The sequence below is a fragment of the Copadichromis virginalis genome, linkage group LG17 (genome assembly GCF_057382275.1).
Source record: "Copadichromis virginalis isolate Kocher_CV1m ecotype Utaka linkage group LG17, C_Virginalis_male_GT1.1, whole genome shotgun sequence".
NCBI classification, from domain to species: domain Eukaryota; kingdom Metazoa; phylum Chordata; class Actinopteri; order Cichliformes; family Cichlidae; genus Copadichromis; species Copadichromis virginalis.
Window position 1 is genome coordinate 3,002,276 of NC_140634.1, and position 20,711 is coordinate 3,022,986.

General features: G+C 40.5%; 1 protein-coding gene across 1 annotated transcript; it reads right to left on the reverse strand.

Annotated features, from left to right (window-relative positions):
* Positions 1–15,608: 15,608 nt before the first annotated feature.
* phlda1 (pleckstrin homology-like domain, family A, member 1) lies at positions 15,609–19,137 on the reverse strand. Its single transcript, XM_085437714.1, has 2 exons — positions 18,271–19,137; positions 15,609–17,117 (listed from the first exon to the last, which is right to left on the reverse strand). The coding sequence occupies exon 1, from the start codon at positions 18,760–18,762 to the stop codon at positions 18,310–18,312; it is 453 nt and encodes a 150-aa protein (XP_085293840.1). The 5' UTR covers positions 18,763–19,137; the 3' UTR covers positions 15,609–17,117; positions 18,271–18,309.
* Positions 19,138–20,711: the final 1,574 nt, after the last annotated feature.

Consider the following 20,711-nt stretch of genomic DNA (forward strand, 5'->3'; position numbering starts at 1 on the left):
TTTTTTTCAGTTTTTTTCACATCAGATCTTTTAAACAACTTCAGACCTATCCACTGATATAAAGTTTTTCATAATTTTGTAAATATTTTTTATGTTTTTATGGCTTTATTGTCATAAAGACCTCTGTTTATTTTCTTTGGGGGGTAAAAAACCATAATATGCAATATTTTCAAAAAATGAGTTGCAAATGGAACTACTTGGCATGAGGTTATTAGAGCCTTGGATGGGTAAAGAATTCATAACAGAATTGATTTGGCTGCATTATTATTTTTGGAGCAATAAGAGTTTTTGCATTATACATCCATTGGTATCCCTCGGGACCCAAAATGGTCCCCATCCAAAAGGTGATATAGCAATGAATTTTATGAATTGTTTTTTCATTTTTTTTCACATCAGATCTTTTAAACAACTTCAGACCTAACCACAGATATAAAGTTTTTCATAATTTTGTAAATATTTTTTATGTTTTTATAGCTTTATTGTCATAAAGACCCCTGTTTATTTTTTTTTTTTTTTTTTGGGGGGAACCCATAATATATATTATAAATATATATATAAAATATAAATATATTCTCAATCACATTCACACCACTCTCTTATATCAGTTCCACTACATCGAGACTATTTTATGGTGGTCAGCTGTTTTATTGTCATGTATTTTGCATAATAAGATAACCATATCCTGCATTCAAAAACACTGAAAATGTCTATGGTGGTGCTGTACCTAATATTGTGCTCATTGGATCCAAAACCTATTTTTCCTTTATTTTGAAGGCTGAGGCTTAGATCCATTAGGTATTCACGAGAAAAAAATTATCACATGTCAGGATTACAGTATATCGAAAATATGTGATTATAAAGGGAGTCAATGGGACCCAAAAGGGTACGAGGGATGCGAAGGGTAACACTTATGTGAATCTCCTTTACTATACACCACACCATAGAGGGGATCAATGAATTTTAAAAATAATCCTAAAATGCACATCATAAGTCAGTTTCATGCAACTAGTCTTTAAAATGACTGATATATTGAAAATCAAAAATCCAAAGTTACCCAAAAGGGTAACTTTTTTGACGAGGAACGCCTAAGGGTTAAATAGTCCCCTTAATCAAACACTTTCTCCTCTGGACTATTCCATTCAGTAGGTAGGTGAGATGAACATGATTATATTCATCCTCTACTACTCCTCTTGACTGGCAACATAAACTCTGGTGTAATCAATACATATCACAACATTAAATCTATTTCTTTATAAACCCTTTAAAATCAACTTTATTAAATTATAAGAATTCTTCCCCTCCTGCCCTTGGTCTCTTCCTGTGACCTCAGATGAACCCAGAAGGTATAAAGCAGGAAGTAGAACTATATTTCCTCCTTTTGCTTCTGGAAGACAGGTAGGTAAAGGTAAGTTCAAACAATACAAATTAACAGTTGAAATAAATAACATGTTAACTTAACAAACTTGTATGAATTGATTTAAACCAAGATGTTATATTATATAATCTGTAAAAGTGCAGAACATAAACCCGGGATAGTAGATGTTTGCCTATTGCAGATTACATGTGAAATATGGTTAAATCAAAACAAGAATGTTAACTAAGAATGTAGACAAATGGTCTTCTCACCCACTTTGTCACAGATCTCCAGTGGTGGACGGTCAAATTAAAAGTGACTGTAGCTCAAATTTATTGGTAAACAGGACAAGCTGACATTTCCAACATAGAATTTGTTGTAAAACATTCCTTCACATTTTACATTCCCACTCAAACAATACAACTCAGCGCAATAAGTGCAATTAATATAAGTTGGTGACAAGACTCTATACCATGTTATAACGTGCTTTAATAAGACTCTAAGACTTAAAAGATTACATCAACTTCAGTAAGGTACTGTTTGTGTTGTATCAGCTTATTCTTATTCATATGAAAATATCAGTATTCATTACCATCATATTTTTTTATTAGAGAATCCATAACAAAAGACAACAAACAGTCACTGGAACAAAAGGAAACTTTGTCCTGGGGCTGTTTTCTTTCACCACATTGTTTAGCCTTGAAATATACACAAGGTAGTATCAAAAGCATCCGTCTCATTACACACACACACATACACACACATTACAAGCCTACCTGTGTGCTGTGAAAAGCCACAGTCAGACTACTTTTGTATCAGCTTGGGTGCTGATTCACAGTGTGCGTCACCGCTTATTCGCATTCCTGGAGACTGAACAATGTCTGTGTTTATCATGACGATATGTAACACACAGGGGGGCCTCCTGCCAGGAAAAGCAATAAAGATTAGCTGTAATTGGAGAGGATTGAGTGGAAAATGTTGTTGCTTTTTAAGGACAAACGGTTGGGTATTCATACAGATTTGGCAAATGTCAAGTCGACTACTGTTGGTACACCCTAAAATTACCCCTAATCTCCTGTGTCTTGTTCTGTGTTTACATCTTTGAAAAACAAAAAACTCACAGTCCCACCAGGAGTCACAAAAAATAAGATGCGATTTAAGCTAACATTAAAATCTCCACAGATTTAACAAAGCTTTACGGTGACATACAGGTCTGAACCACTTTTTGTATCCAAAGTACACTTCTAGCTGCCAACTTTACTAACAAACCTTCCAAGCACAGTACAAAAAGAACATTTGCTTTCCAACAAGGTGACATCTCAGGGAGCACTTGCAAACAGGCTATGTATCGCTGCAAAAAAGTATTTTCAGCGTGTTAGTGGAGCACCACCGCACGGTAGCAAATACTAATGTTACCTGATAGACTCAAGTAGAAGCAGACTGTTTATATTATGATGCAGACCTGGCCAGTGCATGTGCACGCACTTTCTTTACGAAAACTAACTGATAAGGTAGATTATAGACTGATGAAGGTGGACAACTATGGGTATCTGTAATCATATTACGTTTCTCAGTCATGCTATATTGTAATGTATAACTGTATTCAATTTGACAGGTACTTTACTACTTGTCTTGCAAAGTTTCTTCAGTTATCCGCACACCAGGTGGATAAAAAGGAAAAAAAATCAACAAATATGTTTTTTTTCTTCCTGTTGCACCACAGTCAGCTGATTTAAGTTAATGTGCAGATGGAGGAACATGATGGAGCGGTCACAGCTTTGTGGAGTGGCGATACGGGCACGCTTATTTTTATTGCACAAAAGGGTAAGAATGTGATGGTGAAACTGTGTCCAGGATGTAAAAAACATAAACCTGCTATTACAACTTCAGCTCTTTTCAAGCATCTGCATAGATCCCATGCTAAGGCAAAGCTAGATGAGAACCCAGAATCATGCAGGTCTGTACATTTTTCTACAGCAGAGTCATTGTGGTGATTTAGTGTCAGCTTTGTGTGAAAATGTGTGAAAAATAAAAGATTGTACACGTGTCCTTATTAGGATAGGGATTGTGTTGGTGTGGGGGACTGTAGCCTATTTATATTGCTAACTGCTACTTATGTGACAGTGCGTTTCAGGTCATTTTGCACTGTAACAAGAAAGTAATGTAACAAGTAGTGTAACAAATTCCTAATTTACTGCACTAGATAAGGTCTAATACATTACTTTTTTCCTGTAATAACCCAACACTGGTTGTGACCTACTGTTTTCTGACTTAGGATTTGTTGTTGTTTGTGAAGTAAAGCTAAGGTAATATTGCCCAAGCCTTCTACTTTTGAGCCTACTTTAAAAACATGTCTGAATTTAAAAAATAAACACAAAAATAAACAGACAGTTTTGAAAATTAACAGAAATCTCGCTGCAACACAGCCAAGCTAGTAGCCCCCGAAAGACGATGGTGAATTAACCGGTGCACCATTATGAGGACAGTCAAAAGTCATTTCAGTTTGATGGTTGGTTGCATTCATTAAAAACGGGGCTAAATCAAATAGAAAATGAGGCTCAGAGGCACACATAAGACGGGCTGATCTGAAAGATGGTGCATGTTGGCTCTGTGCTCACTGCTCTGCTGCAAAGAAGGAGACCTGCTGATGCCAGACTTATCAAATAATATGAATGAGAGTAATCCCGGTTATGGATGCCTGACGACTACGCTACATGGACTAGTTGGTATCTAACATCAGTGCTCATCTTAGAGCTTTTTCTTCATAACATAGGAGTGTTGTGGCATTTATTGATGACAGCATAGCATGCAGCATAACGCGCACACACACCTTTAACATCTGTTAAAACTGGCACAGATAACGGTATGAGGGGGGTTAAGCAGATTAAAGTGTCTTTTAATCCCATGGTTGGATGCTCACATCTTGCGCACTTTTTGCGAGTGGGAATTCCTCCCACTGAAGTAAACAGCATCACAGCACTCGCACATTTCCTCCTTAGATCTACCACGAGCCACTATTAGTGCTCAAGGTGAAGATATGAAAGTCATATTAGGGAAATCATACCAACTGCTGTGTGTTAGAATAAGATTCTATATAACCAATGCATTAAAGTGCATCTCAAGCACTGAGAGGGATTTTAATGAAGGCAGGACATTGATGGGGCCCAGCTTCACCTTCTTCTTTACCTGATCGTATAGTGTTTGAAACAGAAACATGTCTGTTCACTTGTCTCCAGTTTTGTTTAGAGCAATTTCATGGTTCTTCACGGTGCATGAACCGCAAAAAGTATTTGATTATTTGATTAACAGCTACTGCCAATATCTATAAAAATAAATCCTGCCGTTGTAATCATGAAAACGTTGTATCTTTAGTTGCCAAACTGGTTCTGGCCAACATATATTCCCAGATTAATTTACCTGCAAAGTGCTTTGGGGTCTCAGTTTACATTATTCAGAAACTGCCATTTGGCTACTGGCAGAAGATAATCCCAGTATAACAACAACATTATCTCATGCAAAAAAGGAACTGTGCTTTTCACACAAACAAAGGAGGTACGTCATTGGCTGAGACACAGCTGTGCCTGCTGTTGCAGGCCTATCGCTGACCTTGATGGTGCAAGGAAGGTTGAGTCAGCTCAGCTGCTGGACTGCTGTTATCATAGGCAGACACACCTGTGTGTGTGTGTGTGTGTGTGTGTGTGTGTGTGTGTGTGTGTGTGTGTGTGTGTGTGTGTGTGTGTGTGTGTGTGTTTTTCCCTGTCAAACAGACTGTTGGTGTATATTTGCATACATGAGTCTAAAGCTTACACCAGCTGCATATTCATTCTGATAAAGGAATGGATACTGTCTGTGTGTGTGTGTGTGTGTGTGTGTGTGTGTGTGTGTGCGCACCCAACTGGCCTCCTGCCTACATTAGAGGACATAAATGTCACATAGATACATTTGATCGCTGTTTTGTAGACCTCGTGTTTTCGTTACCACTCAGCTAAAAGGGAAGAAAAACACTATAATTTTCAGAAGGATTTACTTCATTCTTCTCACCCATGTACGCACAGTACTGGACAAAACACACACAAAGACGATGCAAAAAACATATTTTGAGAGTTTTGCTATACTATTAAAAATAAAAGAGCACACTCTATAATATGACACTTGCTGTTCAGCTCTACTCCATTCTACTTCTATCAGTTCAATTCAGTTCTCCTATATAAGCAGCCATTTGCAATAACAGTCACCTCAAGGTGCTTTAGGTAAACCTCAACAGTCAAAGCCCTATAAGTAGTCACTGGGAAACAGTGGGAAGGAAAAACTACCTTTTAACAGGATGAAACCTCCAGCAGAGCCAGGTTCAGGGACAAGAGAGGGAGTGTCATGGCCCCGGGTCTTGAACCCCGAGTTTAAAGTTGTATGGGTTTGTGATTTCTTTTGGGTTTTGTGTGTATCGTGTTTTTCTCTTGCTCTCTGTTATTTGTGCTCTTTTCACTATGTTCCTCCAGTCCTCTCCTCTCAGTGTAAGCTGCTTCTAGTTTTATTTTGATCATCTCTGATCTTGTGTGCCTTGTATTGCATTTAATTTGTTTTCCACTAGTCTTATTACCTTGTGTTTATGTTGTCTGAGTGCCCCCTGCCCTTTGCCCTTCCTCAGTGCTGTGTGTCTACTTATGACGGTTTTTTGTTGTTCAGATCTGCAAACATTTTGGACTTTCTATATTTCAATATGTCAAAAACCTGCCTGTGTGAAAAAAGCAGCCAACAAAAGAAGAAGAGACAGACAAGACCAAACATGTACCAAGTGATTGTATTTTCTTTATTACTGCAATAGTCCTGAAATGACATGATTTCATATCAGTGTGGTTCAATAAATCTTCATTCATGCAGATTTAGGGATGAAAAGTTTTGTAACGCTCTTTTATTTAAACCAGTCTGTATGACGCAGCGCTTACAAAGGATTTAAATATGTGTGGGGAGAAGGTCAACAGGCTAGTTAACTTCAGTTCATTTGATAAATATCACCATGAGACTCTGGTAAGTCAGTGTGTTGACCTAGATGTGTCAGTAAAAATATCTCACTATGTTTCTCGTTTTTTTTTCCCTTCCCCTAACATCCACTCAGTCATGGCCAAGGAGCAGCCCAGGAGCCGAAAAATAAAGCCAGCACCAAAGTGACAAAAGCTGCAGTTCCTCTAGTCACAGCCCATGGCCTCAGCAGCACTTACACGCATATCAGAATCAGAATCAGAAACTTTATTGTCATTGTCATGAGAACAACGAAATTAAGAATGGTCCCCGATCATTGCATCATCCCTAGCAATATCAAAATATAAATAAAACAATAAAATTCAATAAATAAAATAGATAGAATACTTAAAATACTAATAAGATATAACAGTAAAACATTCACATACATTCCCACACACATGCTTCAGGCCGTGCATAGATTAACACAAGAGTGGTGTGATGGACATTTTTTTGTAGTATTCAGATGTGTTATTGCAGTTGGATAACAGCTGTGTTTGAGTCTATTAGTCCTTCACAGTTTTGCTTTCTGTGGATAGTTTCCTTCTTCACATTTTGATTGGGGTGATTATTCTGTACTTTTTCCCCCTTAATTGCATAAGGGCCACACTGATTAACCTAATTCAGGAGCCGGTTGGAATCTGCTTTTTCAACTCACTAAACTGAAATACTGATTTTGTAGCCCTCTTACAAAATGGCTTTGATGAGACAGATCTGTGCTGAAGCTAAACTGCAAGTTCTGTGATTTCTGTAACTCCCAAAGGTCGGTTGGTCATAAAAAATTTGATCTCATAAAGTTCGGTTTTACAGCCAACACATCTCTGTGTCTGTAAACCCTCACTCAGGATTTTATGGAGTTTTTTAGCAGGAAGAAGGACCAAGGTGACATTTCTACTCTTATCACCAACTTTCTTCTCTAATCACTGAGAAAGGAGAGCTGAGCCAGCTGACCAGCTCTGCCTCTGCTGGGTGGTTTGGCAACAGGTGCTGCTGTGTGTGGGAGGTCATGTAGGACTAAAGCCAGCAAGTACGGAGAGGGTTGAAGTGCAGAGACAGGTAGCAAAGCCAAATCTACAGACGCTCCAGACTCAACACATACACAGAGTAAAGAACAGTTTGAATTACACCAACACCACCCAGGGCTGGAGCAAAAAAACACCATCTTTTCCTATTTAAGGACACAGTATTTACTTTTTTTAGAGGGCATGTCAACATCTAACAAGGTGCAATGACTGAAAATGCATTTTGAACAGGCTTGAAAACAGAGCAGCACGAGTTTGAATAGAAAAAGACCCACAGGTGCATTAACGGTCACCTGACTGTGTTGAATTTTAGAAATTACATTTGTCTGAGTCGATAAAGAAAATCTACTTCCTTCTGGCTTTAATTAGTCAATGTGCCGTGTCATTATTCAATTCTAATCTAAAATTCATGCTTTTTTTATTGATCGCATGAAAGGCCACTAAACTGTTGCAAAGCAGCGTGGCTTTTGGGAGTTCCTTTTTGCGACACAGAGAAAAGGTGTATTTGAGTAGCAAACATAAAAGCAGAGATAAAGGCACGGTGTTAAATATTAAAAAATAATAACTCCTTTACACCCTCTGGATTTCCAAAACACTTTGATTTTCAAAAGAAATATTTGGCACCATCACATGCAAGTTACAAAAAAGTGAATCAACAAGAGAATCAAGCTGATGACAGCAACCCAAAAACACCCGCAAAATTAAAAGATGCATTTACTCCATTGTTGTCCTAGCACTTACTTGGCTCGCTCGCCTCAACTTGACTCAGTTTTTAGGGTTTTCCATTAGGTAGTAGTTTTTAGTACTCGGCAGGAGTAGGTACTAGTGGAAAAGGGCTTCAAGTGTTCCTAGTTGAAATTCAAAGAAAGCCATACAGTTTAGAACAAGCTTGGCAGAGGTAGGAAAGGAAAGACTTCAAAGACTCTGGAAGGAAAACTAGTGAGAGAAGTCTCTAAAGACCCCGGAATAACTGCCAAGACAGTAGTGAGTGACTTTGTAGTGTCACAAAGATGTTCACCAGAACCCAGCACGGGAATGGACTGCCAAAAAATCCATTTCTCCAGATGAGACACCTTTGGGGGAGGCTGAAGTATGCCAAGGACAACCTGGAGAGTCCCGTGACGTCCTGTGGGGTGGATCATTTTGTTTCTTTCCGCAAAATAAAATAAAAGTAAAATATAAGCATGTGAAATAAAATCAAGATGTTTGGAAAAGCAGAGCTCAAAACGTCCTGCTCTGTTGAACAGCACTTTTTAAATGAATTTCACATTTTACACGGAAAGCAGGCTAATGATTCTGTCCTCATCTGTAACCAGCTCACAGTTCTAGTTTGGAGCAATCAATGAAACACTGTATTGAGATGTAAAAGCAAAATAATAAATATTCATTTTGTTGCCGCACATATTTTTCACAGCCTGAATATCACAACTCAAACTGGCAGCACTGAAAAGGCAAATATTGCAAAACTGCAGTTTGTCTGAAAATGCTGGACTCAGCTGTTTCCTCTGCTTTGATGAAACTTGCCTTGATAAGTCACATTTTGAAGTTTGGGCATTGAAGAAATATATCTTGGCCATGGTGCATGCTTCTTTTCAGTTTAGCAACTTTGTGAAGCCTCTGTGTTCTGTCCATGGCTTTCTGACGATGCACAGGTTGACCAGGTTGCTGTTCACTGCTGTAATTATGAGGGACAAAGTACACTGCAAAAGCTGAAGTGCTAGTACCGTATATGGGACGTTAAAATAATGCATAGATGCAAAAACTGTTTGTTTGTTTTGGATCAGGAGGTAACCGTGCGACGTTTTAACGGGGATTGATTGCTTTTGGAGCCAACCTCAAGTAGCCACTAGAGCAACAGCTATTTCAAACACTTCAATGTTGGCTTCACTTCTCAGCCCCAAAGGTTGCTGCTTATTTCTCTTTTATCTTAACCTAACATTCTCTAACAGGAAAATCTGTGATATAACTCAAGCAAAGAGGCTATAAGGAATACAAAGCTGTAGCTATCTGATAAAAACCAACTAAACCCCAAACACGTCACAGTGTCTATGAATCACAGAGAAGCCCAGCGATGATTTTATATTCCACGGCACTTTTGCCTGGAGACATGTTTGCATAACTGAAACTCCAGTCTGTGCCCACACATACACACATGGAATGAAATGGGCAAACTGACAAGCTGAAATACTTTCTCAAAGAGCCAGCTTGCCTTGCTCATTATAATTATTTTTTTTTTCTTTCCATTTGGGTCATTTACATAGAAATTATAAAACACACAGTTTATGTACTACTAAACAGATGGTTCAGTATTCCTGGATTCTTTATATGGCTTTACCACACTGCACAGCCGGCTAATAGCTAATCACATGAAGCATAATGGTTTAAAAATGCTCAATAGTTCAAATGAAGGTCTAAAATATGGCAGCATTTATTTTGCGTTCCGACTACAGAATAATGAAACTTAGATTAAACCAACAAAAAAAACAGCAACTTGAGTGGAGCACTCGCTGGTGTGCAGTCCATCAGGAATACAGACAAAAGCTCAAACAAGTTGGCTCTGATTGTAACGTGCAGCATGAACAAAGCACCGTATAGCAGTCTTACACCTATCTATCTTCCACCCACACAGCAGGGAGAAAATAAAACAGCTACTGTGTGAACAATCTGCACTCCGTTCTCTCCGCTGATGAGCTGTTTCCCCGTCTGACGAAGCCCGTGGAGTCGGGCTGACGCCAGATGTCCCAGAATAATGGGCCTTTCTTTGTGTACCTGTTATCGCTTCGCCACTTTGAATAACGAAGCAATCTGAGCGGCTGCTACACGAGCCGTGATACGACGTTGATGTAGCACAATAAGAGTGGCAGCTGAGGATGATTATGGCTTTTAGACAGCGGTTAACAACACTTGTGGACCAAACCTTTTTCTATGATCAAGCAAACAAATATCAGAATAAAAGCAAAACAAACCAGGAAATGTTCAGAGCAAGCGTAAAGCAGTAGAGCATTTGACTCTCAGACTGCTTATGAAGAAAAGCACAATACTGCTCGTGAAATGCTGTCACTTGTAAAAACCATGCCATATTTCTGCACACTGTATAAACAGTGAGTTAAAGTATGCTGTGTGCGTCAGATAACAGAGGCACATTAGCAAAATCAAAATGTTATATGAAGGCGGGGCATAGTTACTACATGAGGAAGAAAACTGGTTTGCTGGTCCAGTGGCAGGATGTGTGGCTCATAAATATTTAATCAGAGGTTGCCTGGTCTGCTGACCTCACCTTTTCATAACTGCTGAGCATAAAGAAAAAAAATCCTTAAAAACTAACAATCGAAGGGAAAAATATACTCTATGTATTAAAGTATGAAGGTGTCAGAGGTGTTTCAGACGCCTGCTGTGCAAAGTCTAACAAACATGATGACTGCATGCAAATCCACACTCCTCAATTTGCAAATGAAATGAGATTATTGTATCCATGTTGCATATCTTTGTATAGCTGCAGCATATCATTTAGCTGAACATTATAGTAACCCCAAGATGGACAGTTCCAGTCTGGCCTGTTAATCTGTTCAGGAAGTTGAGCCAAAATCGGGGAGCAGTCCCAGCAGGCGACAGGGTGCACCCTCGTTTCCCCTGGGAAGAGTGGGCTCAAGGAGCTGGGGCAGCAGAAGCCTCGGATGAGCACAGGCACGGAAACTCCAACAAGCTGCACAGCATCCTAGGCCATCGCGGGCAAGAAAACCCAGAAACTAAAACAAAAAAAGAAGAAGAATGAAAAAAAGAGTCTATTCATAATCCTTTTTTCATCACCGAGGACCCCTCATTTTTGGACGGGGCACAAGAGGCAGCGGTGGAGGTGAGCTGGCACTTAGGCAACTTTTCAGAAGTACTTAAGGTTTTGTGAGGGTACAAAACCCTGTTTACTCTTTCCCTCCTAGGCTCCTGGACGTCTGATTGGCCAACATTTTGTTTTTAGCGTTTACATGTGTTTGAATTTAACATGTACATATGAAAGTTACTGTTGTCTCAGACCCTGAAAGGCAGTGTTAGGCTGAGCCAGTGGAATAGTTAAATTTTGCCGTTTCACTCAAAACTACAGAATTAAAACTGTGCTCCTCCGAGTACAGTCGGAGAATAAAAAAAGCCCACAAAAGAGTATTTCCTGTGTCCTGTCTCATTCCCCATGACCGGGCCACACATGGGAACGGAGATATTTTTTCAAAACTGCACGTGTGGACGGGATATTTTTTTAAAACGAAAAGGGAAAATCTCAGTTTTCAAAAATACCCGTGTACGTGTGAATGTAGCCTCAGTGACTTGTAGCAAAAACAGGTTACATAATCGTTCGCGACACAAACTAAACAGGTACTGAGTCAAACTACCTTCAGCTAGGAACTGCGATTGAAGCCACAACCAATGGGAGTAAAGAAAACCACTGACTGGCATATATTGATTGGCAACCCTCTAAAAGAATCGGAAGAGTGTGTGACAAGTGACTTACTCTTTTTGTGGACAGGAACCAGTGCCACCACTTCCAGTAAGATAATAGCAAATACAGCTAAAGAACATTATGGAGGAAACAAGTTTACTAATAGACGCAAATTCATCTGGTGGTCAGAAACACAGCTCCACAGCTTTTACTCTCCTGGAACTGTGTTTCCTTACAGAGTTGGTGGCAGGAGCAGACAACGCCCGACTGTCTGCTAAAGTAAAACACAGACAATGTAGCAAATTTGTAACAACTTAAGTGGTCACACCAGTTTAGAATACTAAGTTATACTAAGCTAACCTGAACTATAGCTTAGGTTAAATTAAATCGACTTTCTCAACAAGCGTATAAGCTACTGTACATGAGTGATATGCAGTCTGAGGATCAACGACTGCCCGAGGCACTCATATACTGCAGTTCTCACAAAGTCATTTAGCCTAATCATATAATAGTGGATCCAGGGAAGGTTGCTGGTTACCCGGAATATTCTGCAATTTATGGACACATGAATTCACTACTATAAAATCAACAAGGCCTGACAATTTTTATGCACCATTTGAGTGCCAGTATTGTGGCATACATACAAATGGTCTGCTTAAAGATCCCGGGCCAGAGTGTACCTGCTCCAAATGCAATATATAAGACTCAGCTTTGGAAGGGATCTCGTAAAGAATGTACTTTTAAGACTTGAAGCGTTGTAGGCAGAAAATCCACCACAAACTAAATGCAACAGATAAGGACACACAGACACACTAAGTGATGAGTTTATGCTCTTTTTACATGTTTATACTATAGAAGGGAAGGGGATAAAGACTTCTAGGCATGTCTGCCAGCTGAACTTCATCACAGCATCACCTGAAGCAAGCAGGCTCCATTCAAATGTAACATACAAAATCCTGCACTGTCTTCATCCATCTTAACCTGTGCAGGTGGTCGGACATGAAACCAACCTTTAAACATATATATATTTGTCTGTGAACTTCAAGTCTGGGAAATAGACCTGAATATCTTAGACTTGCTGGCTTAGTTTCTACCTTTAAATCCTATTAGCTGTTCTTTTTTTAACATATAAAGACTTTCAACGAGCTAGTTTAGTGTCTTACTCTCTTCATTCTTAAATTGTTATGCTGCATTGTTTATTGCATTGCTTGTGCAACACCTTAAAACTTGTATTATTCATCCAAAAGGGTCTTATGAAATTGCTCACTGTGGAATTAACTTCCATCAGCACCAAAGATGAGCTTCAAGTTTCAGTACAATGTGTGTGATTTTGTTCTGTTTCGTGCCCTTTTGTCACAACTGAAATTATTCATTATTCCCAAATTTGTCTGTGCGGGATACCTGTAGGAAAATACAGAATACAGAGAACTCTGGTGAAGGTATTAAAATGTGACACTGATATACTGATTCAATTTATATCACAGTCAACTTTTAACTTCTGGACTTGACATATAAAGGATAAGCCAGAATCCAGTCGCCCAAAATAGTCTTGTTTTGAATCAGCTTCTTGTTTGGAGATATTGAGTGAGCATCTTGATAAATAGGCTGGATACAGAAGAAACCTTTTTTTTTTTTTTAATTGTCCTTTCCTGTGAGTAGCCCGGTGGTGGAACAATGGCAGCGGAGTATCCCGAAGGGACCCCACAAGTTTGGATTAGATGCTCTTCCTAAATCACTCGCAGCCACATGCACCTATATGTGGCACGATATTCCTCCATCGTGAAAACCAAGTCCCCCACATCATACTCCAGATCAAAGAGAGCTGCTGATGGTGAGGAATGAGTTAGCGCTCATCCTACATGCCAAGACGGAACTACAGAGGCTTCTTAAGTAATGTTTGAAGAGCAGCTGCCGCGGCTAGTTCAGAGGGGCCGGCTGCCATGTTGGACGGTCTCCAACAACAGCAAGAACTGTAATCGTATCCTTGTTGATCCTTTCTCTGCTTTGTAGGACAGTCTGAACACAGAGCTACAAATGAACACAGAAGCTAACCACTTTTGTTAGGTTAAGAAGAAAACATTGACTGTGATGCACTTATTGTTAGCAGTAAAACTCTGGAATTAACGTGTTACTGGATGGAAATGAACAATGCGATCTCTTTAACTAGAAAGATCATTCTGGATACTTGTTAAACTTTATTCTTTCCTTCAGCAAACTGAGTATTTTCAAAACTGTATCCATAAGTAGTGCCAAACACTGAGTTTGTTACCCTTTTCTATCTCTTCTTGTTCAAAGTTGGTGTTCAGAATAATGTGTAAATTGCCAAAAACAACAACGAAAGTACAAGTTCGGCTCAGAAGCAACAGAACCTTTTAACTTAAGTATTTTTGCTGTTCCAAACTTGTCCTGGTATGACCAGTGGGCTAATGTCACAAACTTACTGATAATTACGCAACCATTCTGCCTGTACTGCTGTTGTCACAGCTTGTAGCACTGATCATCAAGGAAATAAAAACATACTTAGCCTTCACCTTAGAGCCTCTGCTCTGTTTGATAAGAACATTAAGTAGAACAGGTAATGAAGGACATGGTTCACACAGAGTAGTCCAGCATTCCTGTGTTGGAGAGAGTGCTGCCTGTCACATGCACCATGTTTAATGAAATTAACTCTGCTTTGAACAGAGGAGGAGCTGGAGCCACGTGCGCTTTTGACATTACACGCTCAGTTTATCTGAGCAACGACAACTGCCAGTGAAACCCAATTCTCTCTGTGGTTTCTACTTTTAGAGCAGGAAACATGGGGTGAGAGGTTCAGGGGTTGTAAAGCACTGAAAGGCTGGAGACGGACAGAGCAGCAGCTAGTTAAACAGGTCACGGAGAAGTCCCTGCAGGGCTGACATTCATCTGCCGCTACAGGAGAAGAAAGCACAGGAGACAACAGACTGAGTTTGGTTTGGTTTTTTCTTGCTTTTTTGTTTTTTTTAATGGAATGTATCTTGTATCGAGGTATGAAAATAGATCTCACGTTGAAATAAGAAATTGAACAGTGGCTACAAAGGGCACAGCTATAACTGTGTGTAATGATGGCAACAGGAAGGAATGTCAGAGAAGCATCACACCAGTTGCATTAGATAAAGGGCAAAGCTGTGACCCTGTGTGGGAGATGACAACAACACGGAGACATGTGCTGGTCTGCCGGTGATACGCTGGCAAGTGGGGATAGCAGAGGGAAACTGCCAGCTAACAGGAAACGACATGAGCCACAGTGAGATAAAATGTTTCCTGACAGCACGATATTCCTCCATCGTGAAAACCAATCAAGGACATTTCTGAGCCCATTACCCAGCATGTCCCTGTAAATGTTGCCATGTACCACACCGTTTCAAAGTATTATCGGTCTGTTTGCTTTCACATGAAAAGTATGTCATGCCTATTAAAACTTTGCAAACGAGTGTTGTGGTTTTACAAACATTTCTCAGAGGCAGAGCTGCTACAGAGACAGAAAGAATCTCAGTGGTCATGATAAATGTCTGTTAGCACAGCGAATGACGGTGCTTTAGCTTTACTTGGATGGCTGGCTAGCTTAAATTCACAAACTCCTATCAAAATACAGCTAACTGGGAAAACAAAACCTATCAGGTCTAAATGCCACAATATTTTGTTGTGCAACATGGACATTAGAGAAACATTTGTACAACTACAATGCTTGTTGATACATTACTTACTGATAGTAAGTATCACAGTGAACAACTCAAAATCTGGACCTGCAGCACTTTTTTCAATTTCTCCGTCTTTAGCAGTGATTTGAACAAATGGTAAAATGGTAAATGGTCTGTATTTGTATAGCGCTTTACTAGTTTTTACTAGTTGATTCTTTCAGTTACAAAGTTTCTAAAAGAATCAAATTCTGATGACCATTAAGTTTTACACGGGCCAAGTAGGTTTAACGTGACACATGAAACCAATTGCAAGTGGAGAAGGTAACATTGCATTTGGGGAGACTATGAATATGGAAATCAAAAGAGCTGGCATTTAAAATAGGTCTTTTTTTATGTATAAATGTCAATAATCTCTGTATGAGTGTCTGTGCAAAGTTTCGTTCAGATCGGCCCGCCCCTGAAGGAGGAGGTAGGGTCCATACAGACATACTACAATCACTATAGTAATACTGTTAACCCAATCATGCTTATGTAGTCACTTAATACGCCAAGTAATAAGGACTTGGATTTCCTATGAACCTGAAATTTCAGAAGTTGGTAAGAAACTTAATATAACTTAAAAGCCACATGAGCTCTCTGCAAAGACTCGCTTGGCCCCTAACAGGACAGTAAAACTCAAAAACAGAAGCTTTACAATCTCTGATTCCACACAACTCTGAGAACGTTGGCACTGTCTGCTGTTTCTTTAAGTTTTCCTTCTCTGTTTCAGCCATGCCAGAAAAGATTTAGCACAACCACTGAACCTGTCTCAGATTGCAGCTCAGATTCTGCAAACTAGTGTTGTAACTCACACACATCCACTTTACTTTGCACTAATAATCTTCTGCTGTTACTAAGCTCTGCTCTGTAACCACTGAAAACCAGCTGAGTGTGATAAGCTAGCATCTTCTTTAGTTTTAAGACTCACATAAAGCAAAGATATCAGACAACTTCTGTATCTATGAATGCAGCAAAAAAACAAAAACAAAATTACGATCGATTTACACCGTAAAACACTCCCATATACTGCCGCTATACAAATGAAGAGCGGAAAATAATGTTTGTATATACTGAGCAGGTATATCAGCTTATAGACTCCCTACAGATCTTCAGTATTGTGAGTTATAACACTGCACAAGCGAAAAAAAATTGTTTTGAAATGAGTCTTTGGTTCAGTTGAAAAATAAAACAATGGACAGTGACACATTCTACTAATAGTGAACTGGTTTGGCTAACCTACGATATCCATCCTAATACATATGCAAGCTTATTTCCAATGGCCTTGTAGGCTATGAACCGCAAAGCCACTCCTTCCTCTTCCATTTATCAACAATGTAACATTTTTATAGAAAATATATATATACACTTCTAATAAATAAGAGATAAACCCATCGCATGGTAGAACACAGCTCTTTTTTTCTCACATGCTTTTTGTCCATGAGTCTTTTGTGAAACAAGTCTCTGTACTGAAAAAGGGCGAGGCGCAGGTCTGTGGAAACCACCGCATGGAAGAGGGGTTCTCCTGGAGAATGGAGGCTCGGTGGGGAAGCGGCAGGGAGAGATGCACCTCGGGTTCAGATTCATCCACCAGCTGAGTTAACCTGCAGATGCAATCAGTTAGTCAGGCTATTGCGCGTGTATGCATTATTTATATCATTATGCTTTTGCATGGAAAAGAAAGAAATAAACACAAATAGCAAAATATACAAAAAGTCATATTTCTGCTGAGTTTTTCTGCTGTCACATAGTCTAACAGTATTAGCATCAGCAAATGCTATAATCTCCAAATAATGTCCTCAGTCTCCTCCTCTGCAGTGCACTTAATTAAGACCACAGAACAGCAAAATCCTGATCTATGGACATTTACTGTGGGGGAAGGATCGCTTTTGAAATCTATTCCTCTTACAAAACCAGTGAATGTGTTTTAACAGCGGTTTGGGTTTAAACTAAAGATAATGCACTCTAATGACTCTTCAGTAAGAGGGTTTGTGCCATATTTGTAATTGATGCGGATTATTTTTCACCGTGAATTGGGAAAAACAAACATCTGTGTTGGTTCAGGCTGGCTTTGAGTGTTTGACTGGACCAAAAGCTGCACGTGCTCCGTCCAGCTGCTCCTACAGAACACTTTAAGACGCATTTGTGGGCTTCACGTCATGTGCGCGCGCACCTTCACGAATACGCCTGCAAAGTCTGCGCATATCTACGCGTAATTTGGCACGCGATGTTTCACTTCAGCTTTACTTAAACTTTAGTGCATGAATCTTTACACCAGTTTAAAGTTAGCTTAAATTTAGATTTAGACAGATGGACTACTATTTTAAATCGCACACGAGTCTTTCGGTTATGTATGGATGAAGTGAATTGTCGGAATTACTTAACTGTAAGTGATTATGTCAGGGGCATCATTTCATTTTACGGTTATCAGAGCGAAAGGTAGGTTTTGGTGAGAAACCCTTTTATAAAATGTCAAACCTGCCGTCGAAGTCTCTTTTCTTGCGAGCGAATTCACCTCCACGAGGGGGGGTACAAGGAGGCCTAAAGCGCGCGGGGGGCTCCTAAACTTTTTTTTTTGTTTCACCAAAATAAATCCTGGTTTCGTGGGATTAGTTGGACCACTGACAGTAAAACACGCGTCCCTGCTCTTGGTTCAAACATCCAGAAGATAAACGCTTTTTAATTTAAAGGGTACCCCCGGGTGGTCCGCGGACCCGGGGGAGCCCCCTCCACCGCTTTCTCCTGTAGCTGTCTTACCGCAAATCGTGCACCAGTGTCTGCGGGACTCGCCGCAGGTCACGCTACGTTCGGAGAGCTGCGCACGGTCTTTTGTCCGGGCATCTGCACCACGAGCAGCTGCTGCTTCTGCCGGGTGGACTTGACGGCCAGGATCGCCTGCCGGTTCTTGTACTGGACCATCTGCAGAGTGATCTCCGCGTTCCAGCCCTCGTCTTGCGGGCACCTGAAGTCGATCTCCTTCCCCTCCGTCATGACCACCGTGAAGTACACGTATTTACCCTTCCGCTCCACGCAGTCCACCGTCTTCATGTTGGCGAAGTGGAGCTCCTTGACTTTGCCCGCGTCCCCGCCGCCGCCGTGATGCTGCTGGTGGTCGTGTTGCTTGGGCGGCAGCAGCAGCACGCCGTCCTCGGTCAGGACGCAGTGTTTCTTCTTCCAGAGCTGCAGCAGCCCGTCGCTCCGTTTCTCCAGCAGACCCTCCTTGAACACTTTCCTCCCGTTTTCCAGCATGTTTACCCGGACGCCTCGGTGCTCCTGCCCTTCGTGGCTGCTTCACGGACTGGACGCGTGTTTTACTCCCAAGCAGGTGAAAGGCATGGGATGCTGCTTGTGACTGCGGCTCCAAGAAGCGCTGGCTGTAGTGAGAAGGCTGCCAGCCTGCCTGTCTGCTTGCGGTGTTTGTGTGTTGTGTGTGTATGAGAGAGAGAGAAGTGGGTTGGGGGCGGGAGGGGTCTGAAGAGGTGCACCGCCCCCCTGAGTAACATCCAGCCTCCTGGGATGAGCACAAAGCAGAGTACTGATAACGTCAGTATTTTCAGTTTAGTATGGAAGAAGAGATTGAAAGTCTGCCAGTATGTGCAGACGCATCAGAGGTGCTTTAAGTTGCACTGCGCAGAGCTGAGATTTCGCCTTCATGCATAAACACTGTAACACCGCCTAGACTGAAACGCAGGCAAATTATTGTAGTCAGTCATTCAGATTCACTGCCCTCCAAGTGAATCACAGTGACAATAAGCACCTGCAGCCTGCTTTACATGCACTCAGTTTTCATTTGCATCACTACTGCTGCCCTTCACTCTCCATTCAATTGACCTTTTGGTTCTTGTGTGGGGTTCTGTGTGCTCATGTTCAGTTTCTATTACAAACCGCACTCCCCGGGGGACATGGTTTCAAATGTTGCACAACTGCGCCATCTGCTGGAACAAGCACTTCATAGGCCACATTCCCAGTGTAGTTTGAAAAGTAATTTCTGGGGCTTGTGTTTTTTTTTTTAATTCAGTGTGTTTTGTTGGTAATCATAATGAGTGGGTTATTTATAACACAAAGAAATCACCTGCTTTTCAAGTATGATGGCTTCATTATAACCAGTCCAGTTCTTTTTTGGTCCCTTAAATGACATTTATAAAACTGCTGTGATATTTGTTATTCAGAATTTCTGACACTCTTGGCCAAATCTGTTTTGACAAAAGACATTTTTTCATGTCAATGAGACTTTAACAGGATAAATGAAGGAAATACAAGTCCCTTTCCCAAAGAACAGGTATATTCAAGGCAGTAAATGAAGCCGACATTAAAGCTTGGTTGGCTCGAAACTTTTTAAATTTTAATAAAAAGAAAACAGAAGTGTTGGTGTTTGGACCCAGTGGTCCCTGTGAGTCCTCCTCTGTTGTTTTAGGATCCCTGGAAGTCTATTTTAAATCTGTTGTTACTGACCTTGGTTTTAAGTTGGACAGTGATTTTAAATTGGACAACCAAATCAGAGCAGTGGTGAAGTCCAGTTTTTATCATTTAAGGCGACTGGCAAGACTAAAATCTTTTCTTTCGAGGCAGCACCTTGAAACAGTGATCCATGCTTTTATTTCTTCCCGCCTGGACTACTGTAACTCACTTTATGTGGGGGTCAGTCAGTCATTGCTCTCACGTCTGCAGCTGGTTCAAAATGCGGCTGCACGACTCCTAACAGGAACTCGAAAGAGAGAGCATATAACCCCTGTGCTGGCCTCTCTGCACTGGCTGCCTGTGTCTTTTAGAGTTAATTTTAAAATTCTTATGTTTGTTTTTAAATGTCTACACAGTCTTGCCCCGCCTTACCTCTCTGAGCTTCTTCATCCCCACATACCCTGTCGGTCTCTCAGGTCAGCTGACCAGCTGCTCCTGGAGGTACCGAGATCCAGGAGGAAGCTCAGAGGGGACAGGGCCTTCTCTATTGTGGCTCCAAAATTATGGAATAATTTGCCCATGCATGTTAGAGAGGCCCCTTCACTGTCCACTTTTAAATCACGTCTTAAAACCCACTTTTATTCCTTGGCTTTTAACCTCAGTGAGACTTAGTTTCTTTTTTAATGCAGTAGTTATTTAATTAATGATTTCACTCTTCTTTTATTTGTTTTTTATTTATATCTCATGTAATTTTATTTTACAGTTCCAATGTACAGCACTTTGTGTCAGCTGTGGTTGTT

Excerpts from the sequence above, each read along its gene's own strand:
- phlda1 (XM_085437714.1), bottom strand. The coding sequence starts at position 18,762 with ATGCTGGAAAACGGGAGGAAAGTGTTCAAGGAGGGTCTGCTGGAGAAA.